This window comes from Balaenoptera borealis, assembly GCF_965194805.1.
Source record: "Balaenoptera borealis genome assembly, chromosome: 2".
Taxonomy (NCBI): Eukaryota; Metazoa; Chordata; class Mammalia; order Artiodactyla; family Balaenopteridae; genus Balaenoptera; species Balaenoptera borealis.
Genome location: NC_138867.1, coordinates 182,798,467 through 182,818,180, shown reverse-complemented (window position 1 = coordinate 182,818,180; position 19,714 = coordinate 182,798,467). Strand labels below are relative to the sequence as shown.

General features: G+C 46.5%; 1 protein-coding gene across 3 annotated transcripts in view; it reads left to right on the top strand.

Moving 5' to 3' along the window:
- Window positions 1-586: 586 nt before the first annotated feature.
- LOC309624091 (zinc finger protein 124-like) overlaps window positions 587-19,714 on the top strand; it is a 42,303-nt gene continuing 23,175 nt past the window's right edge. The window contains exons 1-2 of one of the 3 annotated variants that reach the window (XR_014241761.1): window positions 587-10,739; window positions 15,947-16,011. Coding sequence is in view for 1 of the 3 variants with exons in the window: in XM_082381735.1 (XP_082237861.1) it covers window positions 15,919-16,011 (93 nt within the window). In the remaining 2 variants the exon portion in view is untranslated. Of the gene's footprint in view, window positions 10,740-13,491; window positions 16,012-19,714 lie in introns of those variants that run through there. The other 2 variants (XR_014241762.1, XM_082381735.1) reach the window with 2 other exon arrangements.

Sequence of the window (19,714 nt, the reverse complement as noted above, 5' to 3'; positions counted from 1 at the left end):
CCCTCCCCCTTGGTAACCACAAGTCTGATCTCTATGTCTGTCAGTCTGTTTCTGTTTTGTAGATGGGTTCACTTATGCCATATTTTTAGATTCCACATATAAGTGATATTATTTGGTATTTGTCTTTCTCTTTCTGACTTACTTTACTTAGTATGATAATCTCTAGTTGCATCCATTGTTTATTTTTTTATTTTTTTGGCCTTGCCCAGAGGCTTGTGCAATCTTAGTCCCCCCCCCCCCCCAAAGATTGAACCCGGGCGCCTGGCAGTGGAAGCATGGAGTCCTAACTACTGGACGGCCAGGGAATTCCCAATATGGTTATTTCTTGTCCCTCCTCACTGGAATCTAAGAAGGATAAGGGATTTTTGCGGTCATTTACCACCATACTGTCCAGTGCAGAGAACGGTCCGGGACACAGGAGATGCTTAATGAGTATTTATTAGAGGAATCAGCCGCATTTTTGTTTGTGCACACACAGAAAGTCTTTGAAACGTTACACAAAACGCTGGTGACAATGTTTGTCTTTGGGGAGAGCGCTGGGGGACAGGGTGTTGGGACTGAGAAGGTCTTTTTATTGACAATGGATTGCCACAAAAAGTCCTTAGCCTTCAGAGAGACCCTATGCTTTGGTTTGGGCAGATTATCATTGTATTATTTAGTTGTTTTTTTTTTTAAACTAGTTGCATAGAAATGTGTATGAAACGATCCCATTTTTGTAAAAAAGTTAAGAGAAAATCCTGAATCCTGAATATGGGCATATCGTTTGATAGCCTTATAAACATGCAGAAAAGTAAAACTTCCGCGAGCACGCGGGGGTCGGGGGTGGGAAAAAACAAAAAACCACGACGCACAGGTGGAGACAAATAGAAACCACACCCCCGAGGAAGCGTCATCTGTTAGGTACGCCCCCAGAGGGGCGGGGACAGATACAGCCACGCCCATGGGGCGGTCTCAGCCTCAAAACCCGCCCTAGGTGCACGGATTCTCTCCTAGAGCCCAATCGCGTTGCAGTGGGCGGGAACTCCAGTGCTTCCGCCCATGATCCGCGGATGCTGCTCGCCCCTCCCACCCCAGAGGTTCCGCCAGTTCCGGGACGTCCCATCTCTTCGGGCCTCGGAGTGGGGGTGGTAGCTCCCGCCACCGCTGGGCGCGGCCCCAGTTCTCCGAGGCCAGCGGGGCTCGGCGAGGGGTGGGGCGGTCACAGGCCGGGGCGGAGCTCTAAGGGCAGCGGTTAGGGTCGTTTTGACACCGTCTCCTGCCCCGTGGAGGTAGCTCCGAAGGCCGGTGGACCTCGGGGACCTAGGTAGGGGCTCCCGACGTTTTCACCCCGGGAGTCCGAGAGCCCCGATGGTCCCGCCGCCAGACTCCTCTGCCGGCGCCGGTCTGGGGTCCCACTGCCATGGTGGTCGAGTTGCGCCCCCTCCCAGTGCCTCAGTTTCCCTATTTATTTATTTATTTGATTTTTGGCTGCGTTGGGTTTTCATTGTTGCACGTGGGCTTTCTCTAGTTGCGGTGAGTGGGGGCTACTCTTCGTTGTGGTGCGCGGGCTTCTCATTGCCGTGGCTTCTCTTTGTTGCGGAGCACGGGCTCTAGGTGCGTGGGCTTCAGTAGTTGTGGCACGCAGGCTCAGTAGTTGTGGCTCGCGGGCTCTAGAACGCAGGCTCAGTAGTTGTGGCGCACGGGCTTAGTTGCTCCATGGCATGTGGGATCTTCCCGGACCAGGGCTTGAACCCGTGTCCCCTGCAGTGGCAGGCGGATTCTTAACCACTGCGCCACCAGGGCTTTAAAAATAGGGGAATTAATCTAAGAGAAGCCCCAGACGTGTTCCCTGCACGTCGTGCTGTTAAGTGCCGGCGTTGTTAATCTATTAGTACTGCTGTTGTCATTATTTACCTGTCCAGACTTAGAGAGGGAGAGACTTTATGTAGAAGAAAAACTCGCAGTTGGTAGAACGCTCCGATCTCAGAAATCTGGAAGAGTCTCAAAATCAAACAGAAGCCTTTAAAAAATAGGGTAAGAAAGGGCAAGCAGAGATAACCAGAATCCTTTAAGGGGAAATGACCAGAGATGTCTGCAGAAGAGTAGTCTGGGTGTGGTCAGCGGGTCCCCAGGAGGAGCTGATAAGGGGGGGGGCCACGGGCCACTTTTTCATTGCTTGTTCAGGCTTGGGCACAGATCCAGGGTCCTCTGGGAAGGAGAGAAGCCTACCTAAAGTTTTGGTCAAGACAAACCAGAGGTTAAGAAATGGGCAGCTGTGAACACTTGGTCATAACCAAGGGCTTGTAGTGCTGAGGTATGGGCAGGCTGTGGGGTGGGTAAGGATGTGGATTTTGGAACCAGATTCGCGGGAATCAATCCCTGCCCGCTACCGCTTTTTAGCTTTAGTAGTCGGCTACTTAACTTAGAGCCGACTACTTAACTTCTTTGTCCCTGTTTCAACTGTAAAGTGGGCTTCACAACAATAGTATCTGACTGTTAGGTTGTCCTGATGATTAAATGAAGGAGAAAAGCAGCTCGCGACAGTGGGGAGCCAGCCCCAGCACAGCGGGGCAGAGATGTCTCCTGTTTTTAACGGGACGTGGACGTCAGGCAAGGCCACCCCATGACCCTGATGGACAAACGTAGAACATTCTGTAATTCTTGGAACACAGACTCATCAAAAACATCGCCCATATCACAGAAAGGATCATCCCATCCCCTTTCTTGGCTAGTAGGAGTGAAAACTGCTTCTTTGCCAAACACAGCTTCAGTTTCCTCCTCCTGGAGATGATATTCCCAATCAGATTACCCCAGTCTCCTGACAGCATCCAATGTAGAGCAAAGCCCGGCTCTCTCTCTCTCTCTCTCTTATTTTTTTTTTAAATTTAATTAGTTTATTTATTTTTGGCTGTGCTGGGTCTTCGTTGCTGCACTCCGGCTTTCTCTAGTTGTGGAGAGCAGGGGTTACTCTTCTTTGCAGTGTGCGGGCTTCTTGTGGTGGCTTCTCTTGTTGCGGAGCACGGGCTCTAGGCGCGCGGGCTTCAGTAGTTGTGGCTCATGGGCTCTAGAGCGCAGGCTCAGTAGTTGTGGCGCACGGGCTTAGTTGCTCCGCGGCATGTGGGATCTTCCCGGACCAGGGCTCGAACTCGTGTCCCCTGCATTGGCAGGCGGATTCTTAACTACCGTGCCACCAGGGAAGCCCAAGCCTGGCTCTCTTTAAGCCTTCCTCAATATCACCAAACCTAGTTTCTTTCTTTCTTTTTCTTTTTCTTTTTTTTGCCCCCACCTCCGCTTGTGAGATCTTAGTTCCCCAACGAGGGATGGAACCTGTGCCCCCAGCAGTGAAAGCACCAGGTCCTAACCACTGGCTGCCAGGGAATTCCCTCAGTATCACCGCACCTAAGCCAAATCACTGTAAGTCTTTTCTAGCACCCTCTTAGAGCAACGCCATGATTCCTTATGCTACGTGTTCTTCCTGGCTGCAGGGAGCGATAAACCCACTCTGTTCAACCACAGGCATGTGCCTGGTGGTCTTTGCCTGGGGAGGCCCTGATGGGCTAACACAGCAGCGTTTCCGGCAGTGTCGGCACCTGGCAAGTATTGTATTAGTGCAGCTGAGATTTTTATCATCATCCATCGCACGTGCAAAAGGGTGCAGACCAATTTCTGACAAACAGCACATCCTCATTACTATTCAGTTTCATCACAAATTACTTTCAAAAGCCAATTTAATTTTTGAATCTTGTGTTCGGGCATTTAAACCATTTCCTTCCATCTGCATTTTATTTCTTGTTGAGTGTGAGATAGTTCAAACAAAGGAAAGTTCAGAGACCAATAAAACAAATCCCTCGCATATTTGCCACCCAGGTTTAATAAAATTGAACAGTGTGGCATTTTGGCTGCATAAAAATATAAAACATGTATTTGAAGCTCCCTTTGAAACCCCTTCCACTCTCCCCAGAGGTAAGCAGGGTTTAGCGTCTGAGTCTTTCTGTTTATGTTGTTACACTTTTACTACCTGAGTAAGCATCCTTGAGCAGTGTGTGGAATTTTTCTGTGGCTTTGGAAAGTTTACATAAATGTAAATGGTATTGTATTTCACATAGCTATCTTTTTTTAAAGACTATGAACCAGTCATTAAAATTTTATTTTAGATTATCTGATGACAGAGGAAAGTGTTCAATATATATTATTAAATGAAAATGTTACAAAGCAGTATGTATAATATAATTTTTTAAAATTTTTGTTGAAATATAGTTGATTTACAATGTTGTGTAGTTTCAGGTGTATGGCAAAGTGATTCAGTTATACATATACATATATATCTATTCTTTTTAAGATTATTACCAGATATTGAGTATAGTTCCCTGTGCTCTACAGTAGGACCTTATTGGTTATGTATTTTATATACAGTAGTGTATATATTTTAATCACAAACTCCTAATTTATTCCTCCCCACCTTTCCCTTTGGTAACCGTAAGTTTGTTTTCTATGTCTGTGAGTCTGTTTCTGTTTTGTAAGTTCATTTGTATCTCTTTTTTTTTTTTTAGATTCCACATATAAGCAATATCATATGATATTTGTCTTTCTCTGTCTGACTTCCTTCACTTAGCATGATAATCTCTAGGTCCATCCATGTTGCTGCAAATGCCAATATTTCATTCTTTTTTATGGCTGAGTAGTATTCCATTATATATGTACTGCATCTTCTTTATCCATTCATGTGTAGAGGGACACTTAGGTTGCTTCCATGTCTTGGCTATTGTAAATAGTGCTGCTATGAACATTGGAGTATGTGTATCTTTTCAAATTATGGTTTTGTCTGGATATATACCCAGGAGCAGGATTGCTGGGTCACATGGTAACTCTATTTTTACTTTTTAAAGGACCCTCCATACTGTTTTCCATAGTGGCTGCACCAATTTATATTCCTACCAACAACGTAGGAGGGTTCCCTTTTCTCCACACCCTCTCTAGCATTTATTATTGGTAGACTTTTTGATGACGGCCATTCTGACTGGTGTGAAGTGATATCTCATTGTAGTTTTGATTTGCATTTCTCTAATAATTAGTGATGTTGAGTATGTTTTCATGTGCTTTTTGGCCATCTGTACATCTTCTTTGGAGAAATGTCTATTTAGATCTTCTGCCCATTTTTTTATTTTTATTTTTTTTATATATAGAGCTGTGTGAGCCATTTGGATATTTTGGAAATTAATCCCTTCTGGGTCACATCATTTGCAAATATTTTCTCCCATTCTGTAGGTTGTCTTTTCATTTTGTTCATGATTTCCTTTGCTGAGCAAAAGCTTTTTAAGTTTAATTAGGTCCCATTTGTTTATTTTTATTTCTATTACTCTAGAACAGAGATCCAAAAAAATATTGTTGAGATTTATGTCAAAGAGTATTCTGCCTGTTTTACCTCTAGGAGTTTTAGAGTATCCGGTCTTACATTTAGGTCTTTAATCCATTTTGAGTTTATTTTGTACATGGTGTTAGAGAATGTTCTAATTCAATTCTTTTATGTGTAGATGTCCAGTTTTCCCAGCACCACTTGTTGAAGGGACTATTTTTTTCTCCATTGTATATTCTTGCCTCCTTTGTCGTAGATTAATTGACCATAAGTGCATGGGTTTATTTCTGGGCTTTCTATCCTATTCCATTGATTTAATGTTTCTGTCTTTGTGCCCTTACCATACTGTTTTGATGACTGTAGCTTTGTAGTATGGTCTGAAGTCAGGGAGCCTGATTCCTCCAGCTCTGTTTTTCTTTCTCAAGATTGCTTTGGCTTTTTGGGATCTTTTGTGTTTCCATGCAAATTTTAACATTTTTGTTCTAGTTCTGTGAAAAATGCCATTGGTAATTTGATAGAGATTGCATTGAATCTATAGATTGCCTTGGGTAGTATGGTCATTTTAACAATATTGATTCTTCCAATCCAAGAACATGGTATATCTCTCCATCTGTTTCTGTCCTCTTTGATTTCTTTCATCAGTATCTTATAGTTTTCAGAGTACAAGTCTTTTGCTTCCTTAGGTAGGTTTATTCCTAGGTATTTTATTCTTTTCGATGCAGTGGTAAATGGGATTGTTTCCTTAATTTCTCTTTCTGCTATTTCATTGTTAGTGTATAGAAATGCAATTTCTGTATATTAATTTTGTATCCCACAACTTTACCTAATTCATTAATGAGTTCTAGTAATTCTCTGGTGGCATCTTTAGGATTTTGTACATATAGTATCATGTCGTCTGCAAACAGTGACAGTTTTACTTCTACTTCTTTTCTAATTTGCACTACTTTTATTACCTTGTCTTCTCTGATTGCTGTGGCTAGGAATTCCAAAACTATGTCGAATAAAAGTGGCAAGAGTGGGCATCCTTGTCTTGTTCCTGATTTAGAGGAAATGCTTTCAGCTTTTCACCATTGAGTATGATGTTAGCTATGGGTTTGTCATATATGGCCTTTATTATATTGAGATATAGTCCCTCTATGCCCACTTTCTGGAGAGTTTTTATCATAAATGGATGTTGAATTTTATGAAGAGCTTTTTCTGCACCTCTTGAGGTGATCATATGGTTTTTATTCTTCAGTTTGTTAATGTGGTGTATCACATTGATTGATTTGTGGATATTGAAGAATCTTTGCATCCCTGGGATAAATCCTACTTGATCATGATGTATGATCGTTTTGATGTATTGTTGGAGTCAGTTTGCTAGTATTTTGTTGAGGATTCTTGCATCTCTTTTTCATCAATGATACTGGCCTGTAGTTTTCTTTTTTTGTGATATATTTATAATCTTAATTGGTTAAAAAAATTTTAAATTAATAAACCTTATCTTTTAGAGCAGTTTTCGGTTTGTAGAAAATTTGAGCAGAAGGTACAGAAAGTTCCCACATACCTTTGCCCACCACACACACACACACACACACACACACACATACACACACACACACACACAGTTTCCCTGCCTTGCATTCATGTGGTACATTTGTTACAATTGATGAGCTGATATTGATACATTATTATTTTTAACATTTTTTTATTGAAGTATAGTTGATTTACAATGTTGTGCCAGTCTCTGCTGTACAGCAAAGTGACTCAGTTATACATGTATAGACATTCTTTCTTTTAATATTCTTTTCCATTATGTTTTATCACAGGATATTAAATATAGTTCCCTGTGCTATACAGTAGGACCTTGTTGTTTATCCAGATACATTATTATTAACTAAAGTTCTTAGTTGACATTAGGTTTCACCCTTGGCTTTGTACAGTTCAGTGGTTTTCGACACATGTATAATGGCACGTGTCCATCATTATTGTATTATACAGAATAGGGTCACTGCCCTAAAAATCCCCTGTGCTCCACCTCTTCATCCCTCTCTCCCCCAAACCCTGGCAACCACTGATTTTTTTTTAAGTTTTTTTTTTCTTAATTTTTGGCTGCATTGGGTCTTCGATGCTGTGCGTGGGCTTTCTCTAGTTGTGGCGAGCGGGGGACTACTCTTCATTGCAGTGTGCAGGCTTCTCATTGAGGTGGCTTCTCTTGTTGCTGAGCATGGGCTCTAGTCATGCGGGCTTCAGTAGTTGTGGCACGTGGGCTCAGTAGTTGTGGCTCGCAGGTTCTAGAACGCAGGCTCTGTAGTTGTGGTGCATGGGCTTAGTTGCTCCACAGCATGTGGAATCTTCCTGGACCAGGGCTTGAACCCATGTCCCCTGCATTGGCAGGCGGATTCTTAACCACTGCGCCACCAGGGAAGTCCAACCACTGATCTTTTTATTGTCTCCATAGTTTTGCCTTTTTCAGAATGTCCTAGAGTTGGAATCATAGTGTGTAGCCTTTGAGATAGGCTTCTTTAACTTAGTAATATGCATTTGAGGTTTCTCCGTGTCTTTTTGTGGCTTGATGGCTCATTTCTCTTTATCACTGAATAACATTCCATTGTCTGGATGTGCCATACTTTATCCATTTACCTACTGAAGGATATCTTTGTTGCTCCCAGTTTTGGTCAGTTACAAATAAGGCTGCTGTAAACATCCATGTGCAAGTTTTTGTGTGGATATAAGTTTTCAGCTCCTTTGGATAAATACCAGGGAGTGCCACTGCTGGATCATATGGTGAGAGTATGTTTAGTTTTGTAAGAAATCACCAACCTGTGAAATCGCCAACCTTCCAGAGGGGCTGGACCACATTGCATTCCCACCAGCAATGGATGAGAGTTCCTGTAGCTCCACATCCTTGTCAGCACTTCGTGGTGTCAGTATTCTGGATTTTGGCCATGCTCATAGATGTGTAGTGGTTTCTCATTTTAATTTGCATTTCCCTGATGACACAGGATGTGGAACATCTTTTCATATGCTCATTGGTATCTTCTTTGCTGAGGTGTCTGTTTAGGTTTTCTACCCATTTTTAGATTGGGTCATTTGTTTCCTTATTGTTGCGTTTGAAGCATGCTTTGTATATTTTCAACACAAGTCCTGTATCAGATGTGTGTTTTGCAGATTTTTTTTCTCCCAGTCTGTGGCTTGTCTTCTCATTCTGTTAGCAGCACCTGTCACAGGGCAGGAAGTCCAGCTTGTCAAACCTTTTTAAAAAGAAATGTTTATGTATGTATTTGGTTGTGCTGGGTCTTAGTTGTGGCACATGGGCTCCTTAGTTGCGGCTCGCCGGCTCCTTAGTTGTGGCATGTGAACTCTTAGTTGCAACATGCATGTAGGATCTAGTTCCTTGACCAGGGATTGAACCTGGGCCCCCTGCATTGGGAGCGTGGAGTCTTAACCACTGCGCCACCAGGGAAGTCCCTATCAATCCTTTCTTTCATGAATTGTGGGGGTGTTGAGGTTGCAGGTGGAAGTGCTGTGTCTCAGTTGCACAGGTGGGTACAGATTACATCTGGGAGAGCTCGGCTGGTGCCAGTGCCTTTCAGGTGGCCTGTGGGTGCCGGAAAAGAGACATAGCAGGAGGGAAGAGGGAGTCAGCTGAAAGTTTTCGTTTGAGATCAAAATGATCTGAGCGTGGGTGAGCGCTGAGAGGAAGGGCCCCTGGGCTGGGGCTGCCGTAACAAAGGACCACCAACTCAGATGGCATCAAACAAGAGGAGCTTATTAAGGTATCAGCAGGTGTCTGAAGGCTCTGAGAGAAGATGCTTCCTGTCTCCTCCAGCTTCTGGTGGCTGGCAATCCCTTGGTGCTCCTTGGCTTGTAGACCATCACGCCAGTCTCTGCCAGCATCTTCATGTGGCCTTTTTTTTTAATATTTATTTTTTTATTTAGGCTGCACTGGGTCTTAGTTGCGGCATGTGGGATCTAGTTCCTGACCAGGGATCAAAGCCGGGCCCCCTGCATTGGGAGCGCAGAGTCTTATCCATTGGACCACCAGGGAAGTCCCTTCATATGGCCGTTTCCTTGTGTGTCTGTGTCGGGTTTCCCTCTTATAAGGTCACCAGTCATTAGATAAAGGCCCACCCTACTCCAGTATGACTTCATCTCAACTAATGAAATCTGCCATGACTCTGTTTCCAAATAAAGCCCACTTCTCAGGTGCCAGGGGTTGGGCTTTGAATATATCTTTTTGGAGGACACAATTTGACCTGCAGCAGAGGGGGGACCCTGGCGGGTGATGACAAGGCAGGAGCAGAGGCCATGGGAGTTGGGGGGAGGGTTAGGCAGTGAGGAGTCCAGGGTGTGGAGGACAGAGCGCTGGGAGTGTCCTTGTTGGGGACTTTGGGGCCCTGAATGATGCAGATCCGAGGGTGCTAAGTAGCACCAGAGGGAGAAGGGGAGTGAACAGGGGAGGGGGACGTGACAGAGACCGGAGAGGAAGTTGGTGATGGTGATGGGGAGAGGATGACTTGGGGGGGGAGTGTGGGTAGCAGAAATAGGCGGAAGAGCCTTTGGGAATGGACAAACTGTCCTGCTCACCAGGGGTAGCAGTCATTGTCCTGATTGCAAAGAGAGACTTAGGACCTAAGACAGAAGAGGCTGTGCAGTGGCAGCCAGGAGGGGGGCCCGAGGGAGCACTCTGTCCAGAGTTCTTTCAGTTCTGGGAACGTTCACCCCCTCTCTTCCCTTTGTTCTCCCACGTGGCCAAATTTCCATGTCCATATGGAGCCTCACCTGTTTGCACCACTGCATAGTTGCCTTGCGTGGTCCTGATAAAGTTCATTCTATTCTCTGACACTTCAGTGCAGTATTTTGGCCACTTTGAACTCTGTTGCTTTTATCATCCTTTTATATCCACGCTTAGTATCTGCTGTAGACTGAATGTGTCCCCCCAAGTTCATGCTGACTCCTACTCCTTCCCTTCCGTGGGACGGTGTTGGGAGATGGGGCCTTTGGGAGGTCATTAGTCATGAGGGTGGGGCCCCATGATGGGATTAGTGCCCAGTCTGTGGATTCTGTTATGGCTGCCTGAGCAGACACTGGATTATTATGAAATTTACTGAACTCACCTGTGCCAAGTTCCCAGCCCATCTGGTGTGTCATCATTGCGCAGGGGTGGCGTCTTTTATTATTAATAAGACTGTGCCCTATCTTAAACTTGGGGTGGTTTTCATGTTAAGCCTCTTCCCCTGGGATGGGGACCTGTTCGGGGCTGGCGTTAGTGACTGATGGCTCAGACAGGACCCAGAAACCACCATTCCCTGAGAGGCCACAGGGCCATGAAGGGGAACATTCTGGCATTGCTGCTGCTGAGCCCAGCAACAGTGGTACGGATGTTCTCACCAGATGGCAGCTGCTGACTGGCACCCCAAGTGAGGTGAGTCCCTGGTCTTGGTGTGGGCACCTTCCCTCGGTGGGGATGCTGCATGGTCCTGCCAGAGGCTGGCCAGATGGAGGCCCAGGCGCCCAGCTGGCTGATGTCTGAGTTGGGGAGGGCATTTTCTGAGGGTGCAACTCCAGAACCCCACTCGAAAGTTCATTTGCCCCCTTAAACAACCGATCTCTCTGAGCTGGTCTCCTCCCGTGCACACCGGGGATATTGTCACCCCTTCCATGGGCTGTGTGGGTGGGCCCTGGGTGTGATGAGGCCACAGGTCTCCGGGGGTAGGAGTGTGGTGGCCTGGAGGACTTGGGGATGTGTGGGGTCACCTGGCCTCTGTCTCCCCAACTCCCTCCAGCCCTGCCTGCTCAGGATCTTGTCCTCTGCGTGAGGGGAACCCAGTAGAAGATGGGATGTTTGCTGGGCTTCTGATGAGTTGGTTGTAAGTGAATGAGTGGAAAATCCCTCCTCCTTCAGAAGGACTTTCCATTTTCTTTTTTTTAAGATTTTTTTCATGTGGACCACTTTTGAAGTCTTCATTGAATTTGTTACACTGTTGCTTCTGTTTTTATGTTTTGGTTTTTTGGCCGCGAGGCATGTGGGATCTTAGCTCCCCGACCAGGTATCGAACCCACACCCCTTGCACTGGAAGGCACAGTCTTAACCACTGGACCGCCAGGGAAGTCCCAGGACTTTCCATTTTCTCAAGGGTGGACGCCTCTCCTCCCCGGGCCGGAGTCGGCAGCCAGCCAAGGCCGGGCTCCGGTTTCCCTCAAGTCCCTGGGCCTCTTAGGGGCTGGAGGGGCTGCCCTGACACACGGGGTCTCTCTCACACCTCTTTTTAGCTGACTAGTTGCTGCATGTCCTGAGGTCCTGTGGGGACACAGAAGGGGCTGTGAGGCCCCAACGTCCCAAGAACTCGCGGTCCCCGTGGGAGAATGTTGACTTGTTCCCTGGGTGTTCCCTCCATGCCCTCCGTGGGCCTGGGCCTGTGTGGACCCGGGACAGGTCCGGGTGAGGTGGGACGAGCCGGTCTGACAGCAGAGAGCCACGTTCAGCCTCCAGACCTGCATCAGAGAGATTCTGGAACCTCCAGCTGGTAGGCGATCACCGTCAGGCGCCCACAGTGCCGGCCAGGTTGGAGGGCGAGCTCAGAACAACGCTGCGTGTGCTGGTTCCCCTCCTCAGCCAGCCCCGTAGGCGTGTGGGGTGGCGTAGGGCTCAGGAGTGTTTGAGGATGTGGCCGTGGACTTCACCCCGAGGGGTGGGTGTTGCCGAATCCTTCCCAAAGGAATGTCCACGGAGAAATGATGCTGGAGACCGGGCCTTGCTTGGTAACACCGTCCACTCCTCCACGTTCCCTGGGCCAGGGCTCCCCGGCACTGCTGACATGGGGGCCGTCCTGGGCGCTGCGGGGTTCGGAGTGGCATCCCTGGCCCCGCCCCCTCGATGCCGGGAGCCCCCCAGTGGTAACAATCCCAGAGGTCGCCAGACATGTCCCCGTGTCCAGGGGCAAGCTCACCTGGGTGAGAACAGGCAGGTTCACACCTTAAGGCAAGGTGTGTTTATTTGGCCTCTGCTCTTGCTGGAGTCTTCCCCCCCCCCCCGCCCCCCGGATTCGGGAGCCGTGGCAACAGCACCGGGACCTGCCCTCAGTGAAGAGCCCTCCCCAGGCGGCCACATTTCCCCAGCGGTGACTCGACCTCCTGTTTCCTGATCCCCTTGGCGGGCAGGGTGAGGGCGGCTGGGGGATTTGGTCCCGTGAAAACCATCACTTGTGTCCACAGAAGCTTGGGTCCCCGTTGGCAGGTCTAGAGTCAGATTTGCCAATCCTCGGAGCCCTGGAGACGGCAGTATCGGCTCCAGTCTGCGGGAAGGATTTGTAGTTCGGGGCTGCGTCCTCCTACACCATCCATCCCGCATCTTCCTGTGCGATCAGGAAGCCGCACAGACCTCCCAGGATCTCCCAGTGGGACCAAGAAGAGTCAGGGACTCTGGATGGAAAAATTCTCCAGGGCACCTGGAGGAAAAACTAAATTAAAAAAACTAAATTAAAAAAAAAAAAAAGTATTTGCCGTTTCTACCCTTTGTTGCCAACATCAGCAGACCCCTTGGAGGTCAACACCAGCCCTGTTCTCTACCCAGTGGTGGATGCTGCTTCCCCACATTTCCCTTCACATTTTGGGGCCCATGTTGTAAGATATCTCTATGGGGTTTGCCTGGTTTTACTCACCTTTGTCCAGCCGTTTCTTTCTTTCTTTCTAACATTTTAAAGTTGAGATATAATTCACATATGATAAAAGTCACCATTTTAAAGTGTCCAATTCACTTGTTTATAGTATATTCACAGGGTTGTGCAGCCATCACCGCTGTTCTAGTTCCAGAACATTCTCATCACCCCCAAAACAAGACCCCCTGCCCATTAGTAGTCAGTCCCCACCCTCCTTCCCCAGCCCCTGACAACCACAGATGCACTCTCTGTAGATTTGCCTGTTTTGGATGTTTTTTTTTTTTTTAATTTTTAAAAATTATTTTTATTTTATTTTATTATTATTATTTTTGGTTGCATTGGGTCTTCGTTGCTGCGCATGGGCTTTCCCTAGTTGTGGCAAGCAGGGGCTACTCTTCGTTGCGGTGCGTGGGCTGCTCATTGCAGTGGCTTCTCGTTGTGGCGCACAGGCGCTAGGTGCGCGGGCTGCAGTAGTTGCAGCATGCAGCCTCAGTAGTTGCAGCATGCAGCCTCAGTAGTTGCGGCGTGTGGGCTCAGTAGTTGTGGCACATGGGCTTAGTTGCTCCACGGCATGTGGGATCTTCCCGGACCAGGGATCAAACCCGTGTCCCCTGCATTGGCAGGCAGAATCTTAACCACTGCGCCACTAGGGAAGTCTGCTCTGGATGTTTTACATCAATGGAATCACACACTGTGTGTCCTTCTGTGTCTGGCTTCTCTCACTGAGCATCGTGTTCTCAGGGTCCATCCATGTTGTAGTGAGTGTCAGTGCTTCTCTCCTTTTCATGGCTGAGTAATATTCCATTGTATGGATGGACACATAGTGTTTATCTGTTCACCAATTGATGGACATTTGGGTTGTTTCTACTTTTTGGCTGTTGTGAATCATGCTGCTGTGAACATTTGGGTACAAGTTTTTGTATGGACATCTGTTTTCATTTCTCTTGTAACTCCATGTTTAACTTCTTGGGGAACTGCCAGACTTTTCCACAGTGGCTGCACAGTTTAACATTCCCACCAGCAGTGCATGAGGTCCACTTTCTCCACATCTTCGCCAACACTCTTTTGTATGAGTTTTTGTTTTTGGCCATGCCGTGCAGCATGGGATCAAATCCGCGCCCCCTGTAGTGGAAGCATGGAGTCTTAACCACTGGACCGCCAGGGAAGCCCCCTGTATGAGTCTTCTTTTTTTTTTTTTAATAAATTTATTTATTTAGTTAGTTTTGGCTGCGTTGGGTCTTTGTTGCTGCGTGTGGGCTTTCTCTGGTTACAGCGAGCAGGGGCTACTCTTCGTTGCGGTGTGCAGGCTTCTTATTGAGGTGGCTTCTGTTGTTGCTGAGCACAGTCTCTAGGCGCACGGACTTCAGTAATTGCGGCTCGTGGGCTCTAGAGCACAGGCTCAGTAGTTTTGGCACATGGGCTTAGTTGCTCCGCGGCCTGTGGGATCTTCCTGGACCAGGGATCGAACCTGTGTCCCCTGCATTGGCAGGCAGATTCTTAACCACTGAGCCACCAGGGAAGTCCCTGTATGAGTCTTCTTTTTTTGTTTTTTAAAATGAAAGCTTCTTTCTTTCTTTCTTTCTTTCTTTCTTTCTTTCTTTCTTTCTTTCTTTCTTTCTTTCTTTCTTTCTTTCTTTAAGGCTGTGTTGGGTCTTCGTTTCTGTGTGAGGGCTTTCTCTAGTTGCGGCGAGTGGGGGCCACTCTTCATCGCGGTGCGCGGGCCTCTCACTGTCGCGGCCTCTCCTGTTGCGGAGCACAGGCTCCAGACGCGCAGGCCCGGTAGTTGTGGCTCACGGGCCTAGTTGCTCCGCGGTATTTGGGATCTTCCCAGACCAGGGCTCGAACCCGGGCCCCCTGCCTTGGGAGCGTGGAGTCTTACCCACTGGACCACCAGGGAAGTCCCTCTGTTCCGTTTTAGTCTGGACTGATTGAAATCATTCCTTTGCTATGCACCTTAACCATCTAGGGCCAGTATTCTGCTTTTCTCCATCCTGAGTCGCCCCAGGGTGCACCGCTGAGGGCGGCTGTAGGGGCTGCTGGTTGGCCAGCCCCAGCATCCTTTGTTTACTGATGGGGCAGGCACCATTCTTAGTCCAGGACAGGCACTGTCAGGGCTGCCTGAACACCTGCGTTTTGAGCACAGATGGGGTACAAGATGACTTCCATATAAGGGAGCGAATTGAGCATAACATGAATTTCACATTTGTTTGGGTGCAGTTTTCTCTAAGGCAAACACTAGGTGAGCTTAAGAAACTATACACAGGGACTTCCCTGGTAGCGCAGTGGTTGAGACTCCGCCTGCCAATGCAGGGGACACGGGTTTGAGACCTGGTCCGGGAAGATCCCCCATGACGTGGAGCAGCTAAGCCTGTGCGCCACAACTACAGAAGCCCGCGCGCCACAACTAGTGAAGCCCGCGCGTCTAGAGCCCGTGCTCCGCAACAAGAGAAGCCACCGCAATGAGAAGCCCGCGCACCACAAGGAAGAGTAGCCCACCGCTCGCTGCAACTAGAGAAAGCCCGCGCGCAGCAATGAAGACCCAACGCGGCCAAAAATAAAATTAATTAATTAATTGTTTTAAAAAAAGAAAAGAAACTGCACACACTCGGTTGAACAGAGCCTGGTAATAACACATAGACACACACACACCACAGGAAAGGCTTTTCAGGGTAATTCCAGGAATAGTTTCTGAAATTTCAAAGGAGACAGAATTACACCCAACCCTGCTTAGTAATAAATAATAGATGATACAAGTTATGAAGAATTACCACAAAATTCAGGATGGTGGTGACAGCTGGGGGCTGGGGGAGTAGCAGTCAGAGTGGGGCACCCTCAAAAGACCAGGAGCTGCCTCAGTCTGTTCATAAGTGTGGGTGCCCAGTCTACGGTGCCCGTTTATTATTTATTCCTTAAGCTTGGCGACGGAAAAAAAAATGCACAACCTAAATGTTGAGAATTATGTTTTATTTGGCAGATGTTCTGAGGACTCAAGCCCAGAAGACAGCTTATCAGATCGCTCTGAGGGACCGCTCCAAAGAGGTAAGGGAGGAACCAGGGTACAGAGAAGTTTTGCAACAAAACCCAGGTAGTTGGAACAGCAAAAGGATTACTGTTAACTAAAGAAAACCAGGGAATTCCCTGGTGGCCTAGTGGTTAGGATTTGGACCTTTCACTGCAGAGGCATGGGTTTGATTCCTGGTCCGGGAAGCATCCCACATGCCACTTGGTGTGGCCAAAATACAAAAAAATAAAAGGAAAAAAAAAAAAAAGAAATCCAGACATCTCAAGTTAATGAATTTAGCACTTTTCTGGGTACGTGAAGATGCAAGAGTCTGGGCTCATTGAAATCATTTCTTTGCTGTGCACCTTGACTATCTAGGACCAGTATCTTGTTCTTTCTCATCCTGAGTCCCCCCCCACCCGCCACCGCCCCCAGGGTGCACCGTTTTGGGGGGTGGCTGCAGTGACCGAGGGCTTGGCAGGCAGCAGCCCCTTTGTCTCCATCCTGAGTTCCCTCCTGGCTCACTGTCGGGACTAGGGGGCGGCGGGGTAGGGCTGGTAGTGGCTGATGGCTTTATGGCCACAGCACCCTTTGTCTGCTGATATGGCAGGCAACATTTTTCATTCACAATCTGAACACGATTTTTTTAACTTAAAATGATTAAACGTAGCGTACAACGTTTAGTGCATTCTTTTCTGAGTGCCACGTATTGGACTTCTCCATAATATTTCAAAGGCGATTTTAAGCATGAAACAATATCCAGTTTTCCAATATTTTCTTCACCATATTAGGTCACCCCCTCCCAGTTTTGATTCCAATCTTGGTTTGGAAGAGCTTCTAAAATCTTTCATTCCAGTCCCTTGAAACTTAAGCCATTGTTTTTTTTTTGTTTTTGTTTTTTAACAGATGTAAGGGCAAATCAAATTGAGAACAAGAGCCCTAACTCTCCCTGTTGAAAATAAGGAAAGAGATTTATCCCTCCTCCTTTTTGTAGAGCATTTTCTTTAGAGAACGTGTGGTGGGATAAATTCTTTCTCTGTCCTTTGAAATGTAAATAAACCTTTTTAAAAACTAAATAAGGCTCTTGCCAGCTTTACCACCCAGGAGTCTTTCGGGAGGACCTGAGAGCCTTCTCCCTGAAGTGCAGTTGTCAGGGGAGCCCGTGCTCCTCTGTGCAAAACTCCCTCCTGTCCTAAAGGTAAAAGTGGGTTTTGCCTTTGAATAAAGTCAGTTAACTAACACAGACGGTCACCCAATTACCAGGAGGAGTGAATTTGAACTAAGTGTGACCGATGCTGTCGGGGTCTCTCACCTGAGGACTGGTTATGGCTTATCTTGAGAACAGGTATTCATGAGTTGCATCCATCTGGCTCCAAAAGGGGACTAAATGTTTTTCTGTTTTTGCAACCTCTTAGCGGATTGCCTGCGATGTGCCTCACATTTTGGCTTAGTGCTGTCAAGAATAAAAGTTTTCTTTTTTTTTTTTTTTAATTTTTATTGGAGTATAGTTGATTCACAATGCTGTGTTAGTTTCTGCTGTACAGCAAATAAGTTATACATATATCCACTCTTTTTTAGATTCATTTTCCATATAGGTCATTACCTAATATTGAGCAGAGTTCTTTGTGCTATACAGTAGGTCCTTATTAGTTATCTATTTTATATATAATAGTGTATGTACATCAATCCCAATCTCCCAATTTATCCCTCCCCCCTTTCTCCCCCTGGTAACCATAAGTTTGTTTTCTATACCTATGACTCTATATCTGTTTTCTTTCTTTTCTATGTTTGCGAGAGGTTTTCTGGGTTGGCAGGAGGTCTTGTTTTCAACTCTTTGTGAATTAAAAATGCTACCTGCCGGGAATTCCCTGGTGGTCCAGTGGTTAGGACTCAGTGGTTTCACTGCTGTGGGGCCCGGGTTCAATCCCTGGTCGGGGAACTAAGATCCCAAAGCCCCGCGAGGCAGCAAAAAAAAAAAAAAAAAAAAAAAATGCTGCCTGCCCTATCAGTAAACAAAGGATGTTGCAGCCATCACGTGACAGCTACCCCCGAAGGTGAGCCCCGAGGGAACTCAAGGTGGAGACAGGATGTCCCCCATCAAGCTGTCAGCCTCTGCAGCCACCCCGCCACCTCCAATGATGCACCCTGAGGAGACTCAGGATGAGAAAGCCCAGGATACTGGCCCCAGATAGCTGAGGTGTACATTGGAATTTAAAAAGCCACCAGCCTTAACTCTGTCTCTCCCTCTTTTATCTGAAATGCCTGATCCCGAGGCTATCTCTCTCTCTCTCTCTCTCTTCCTCCCATCAACCTCGCCTCCTGCTGCTTCCCCTTTCCCAGCAAAGGAAGACAGAAAATCAGAAGCAATCATAGCTCCCTTTATGGAGAAACCTGTTACAGGGAGAGGTGAACTGTCCTTGGTGCTTAGGTGCACACCCTTGGACCAGAGCAGAACTTAGAGCTTTAGCTAAGGAATTTCCCAAAGCTAGTCAAGATCCACCGGGATTTGCTAAGGAGTTTGAGTTAACCATCCGAACCTATGAGCCCAGCTTTGCAGATCTATATCAATTAATATAGCTGTTAGTTTCTGAAAGTGAAGCACAGGAGTGGATAGAGAAAGCAGGCTGAAAGACGCCCTTAGAGAATTTCAATCTACGTAGCCCGCAGACTGGAGCTGAATGCAGACAGTTGTCTGGTAAATTACTCAGACTTATCCCAGGGCTTTTCCCCAAAGCCTTAGACTGGTCAAAGATTCAGCAATGTAGACAAAGACCAGAGGAATCAATCCCGGATTACTTTGAGGGCTTCGAGAAAACTTCGAAACAATATTCAGGCGTGACACCTGACTCATTCTCTAACCACCAAAATGATCCTCTACTTAACTCTGCCTTTTTAGAAGCCATAGGTGGTGAATTGGCTACTCTATTTTATTATTATTATTATTTTTTATTGAAGTAGAGTTGTTAATTTCTGCTGTACAGCAAAGTGATTTGGTTATAAGTATATATATACCCTTCTTCATATTCTCTTCCATTATGGTTTATCACAGGATATTGAATATAGTTCCCTGTGCTAGACAGTAGGACCTTGTTTATGCATCCTATATATAATAGTTTGCATCTGCTAACCCCAAACTCCTACTCCTTCCCACCTCCACCCCCTTCCCTTGGCAACCACAGGTCTGTTCTCTATGTCTGTGAGTCTGTTTCTGTTTCGTAGATAAGTTCATTTGTGTTGTATTTTACTTTATTTTTTTTTTTTATTTTTGGCTGCACCGCGAGGCTTGTGGGATCTTAGTTCCCTGACCAGGGATTGAACCCGGGCCCTCAGCAGTGAGAGCATGGAATCCTAACCACTGGAGTGCCAGGGAATTCCCTGTGTCGTATTTTAGATTCCACATATAAGTGATATCATATGGTATTTGTCTTTCTCTTTCTGACTTACTTCACTTAGTATGATAATCTCTAGGGCCATCCATGTTGCTGCAGATGGCATTATTTCATTCTTTTTTATGGCTGAGTAATATTCCATTGTATGTATATACCACATCTTCTTTATCTAGTCATCTGTCGATAGACATTTAGGTTGTTTCCATGCCTTGGCTATTGTAAATAGTGCTGCTATGAACATAGGAGTGCGTGTATCTTTTTGAATTATAGTTTTGTCTAGATATATGCCCACGAGTGGGATTGCTGGCTTATATGGTAACTCTATTTTTATTAACTGACAATCTTTTATCTC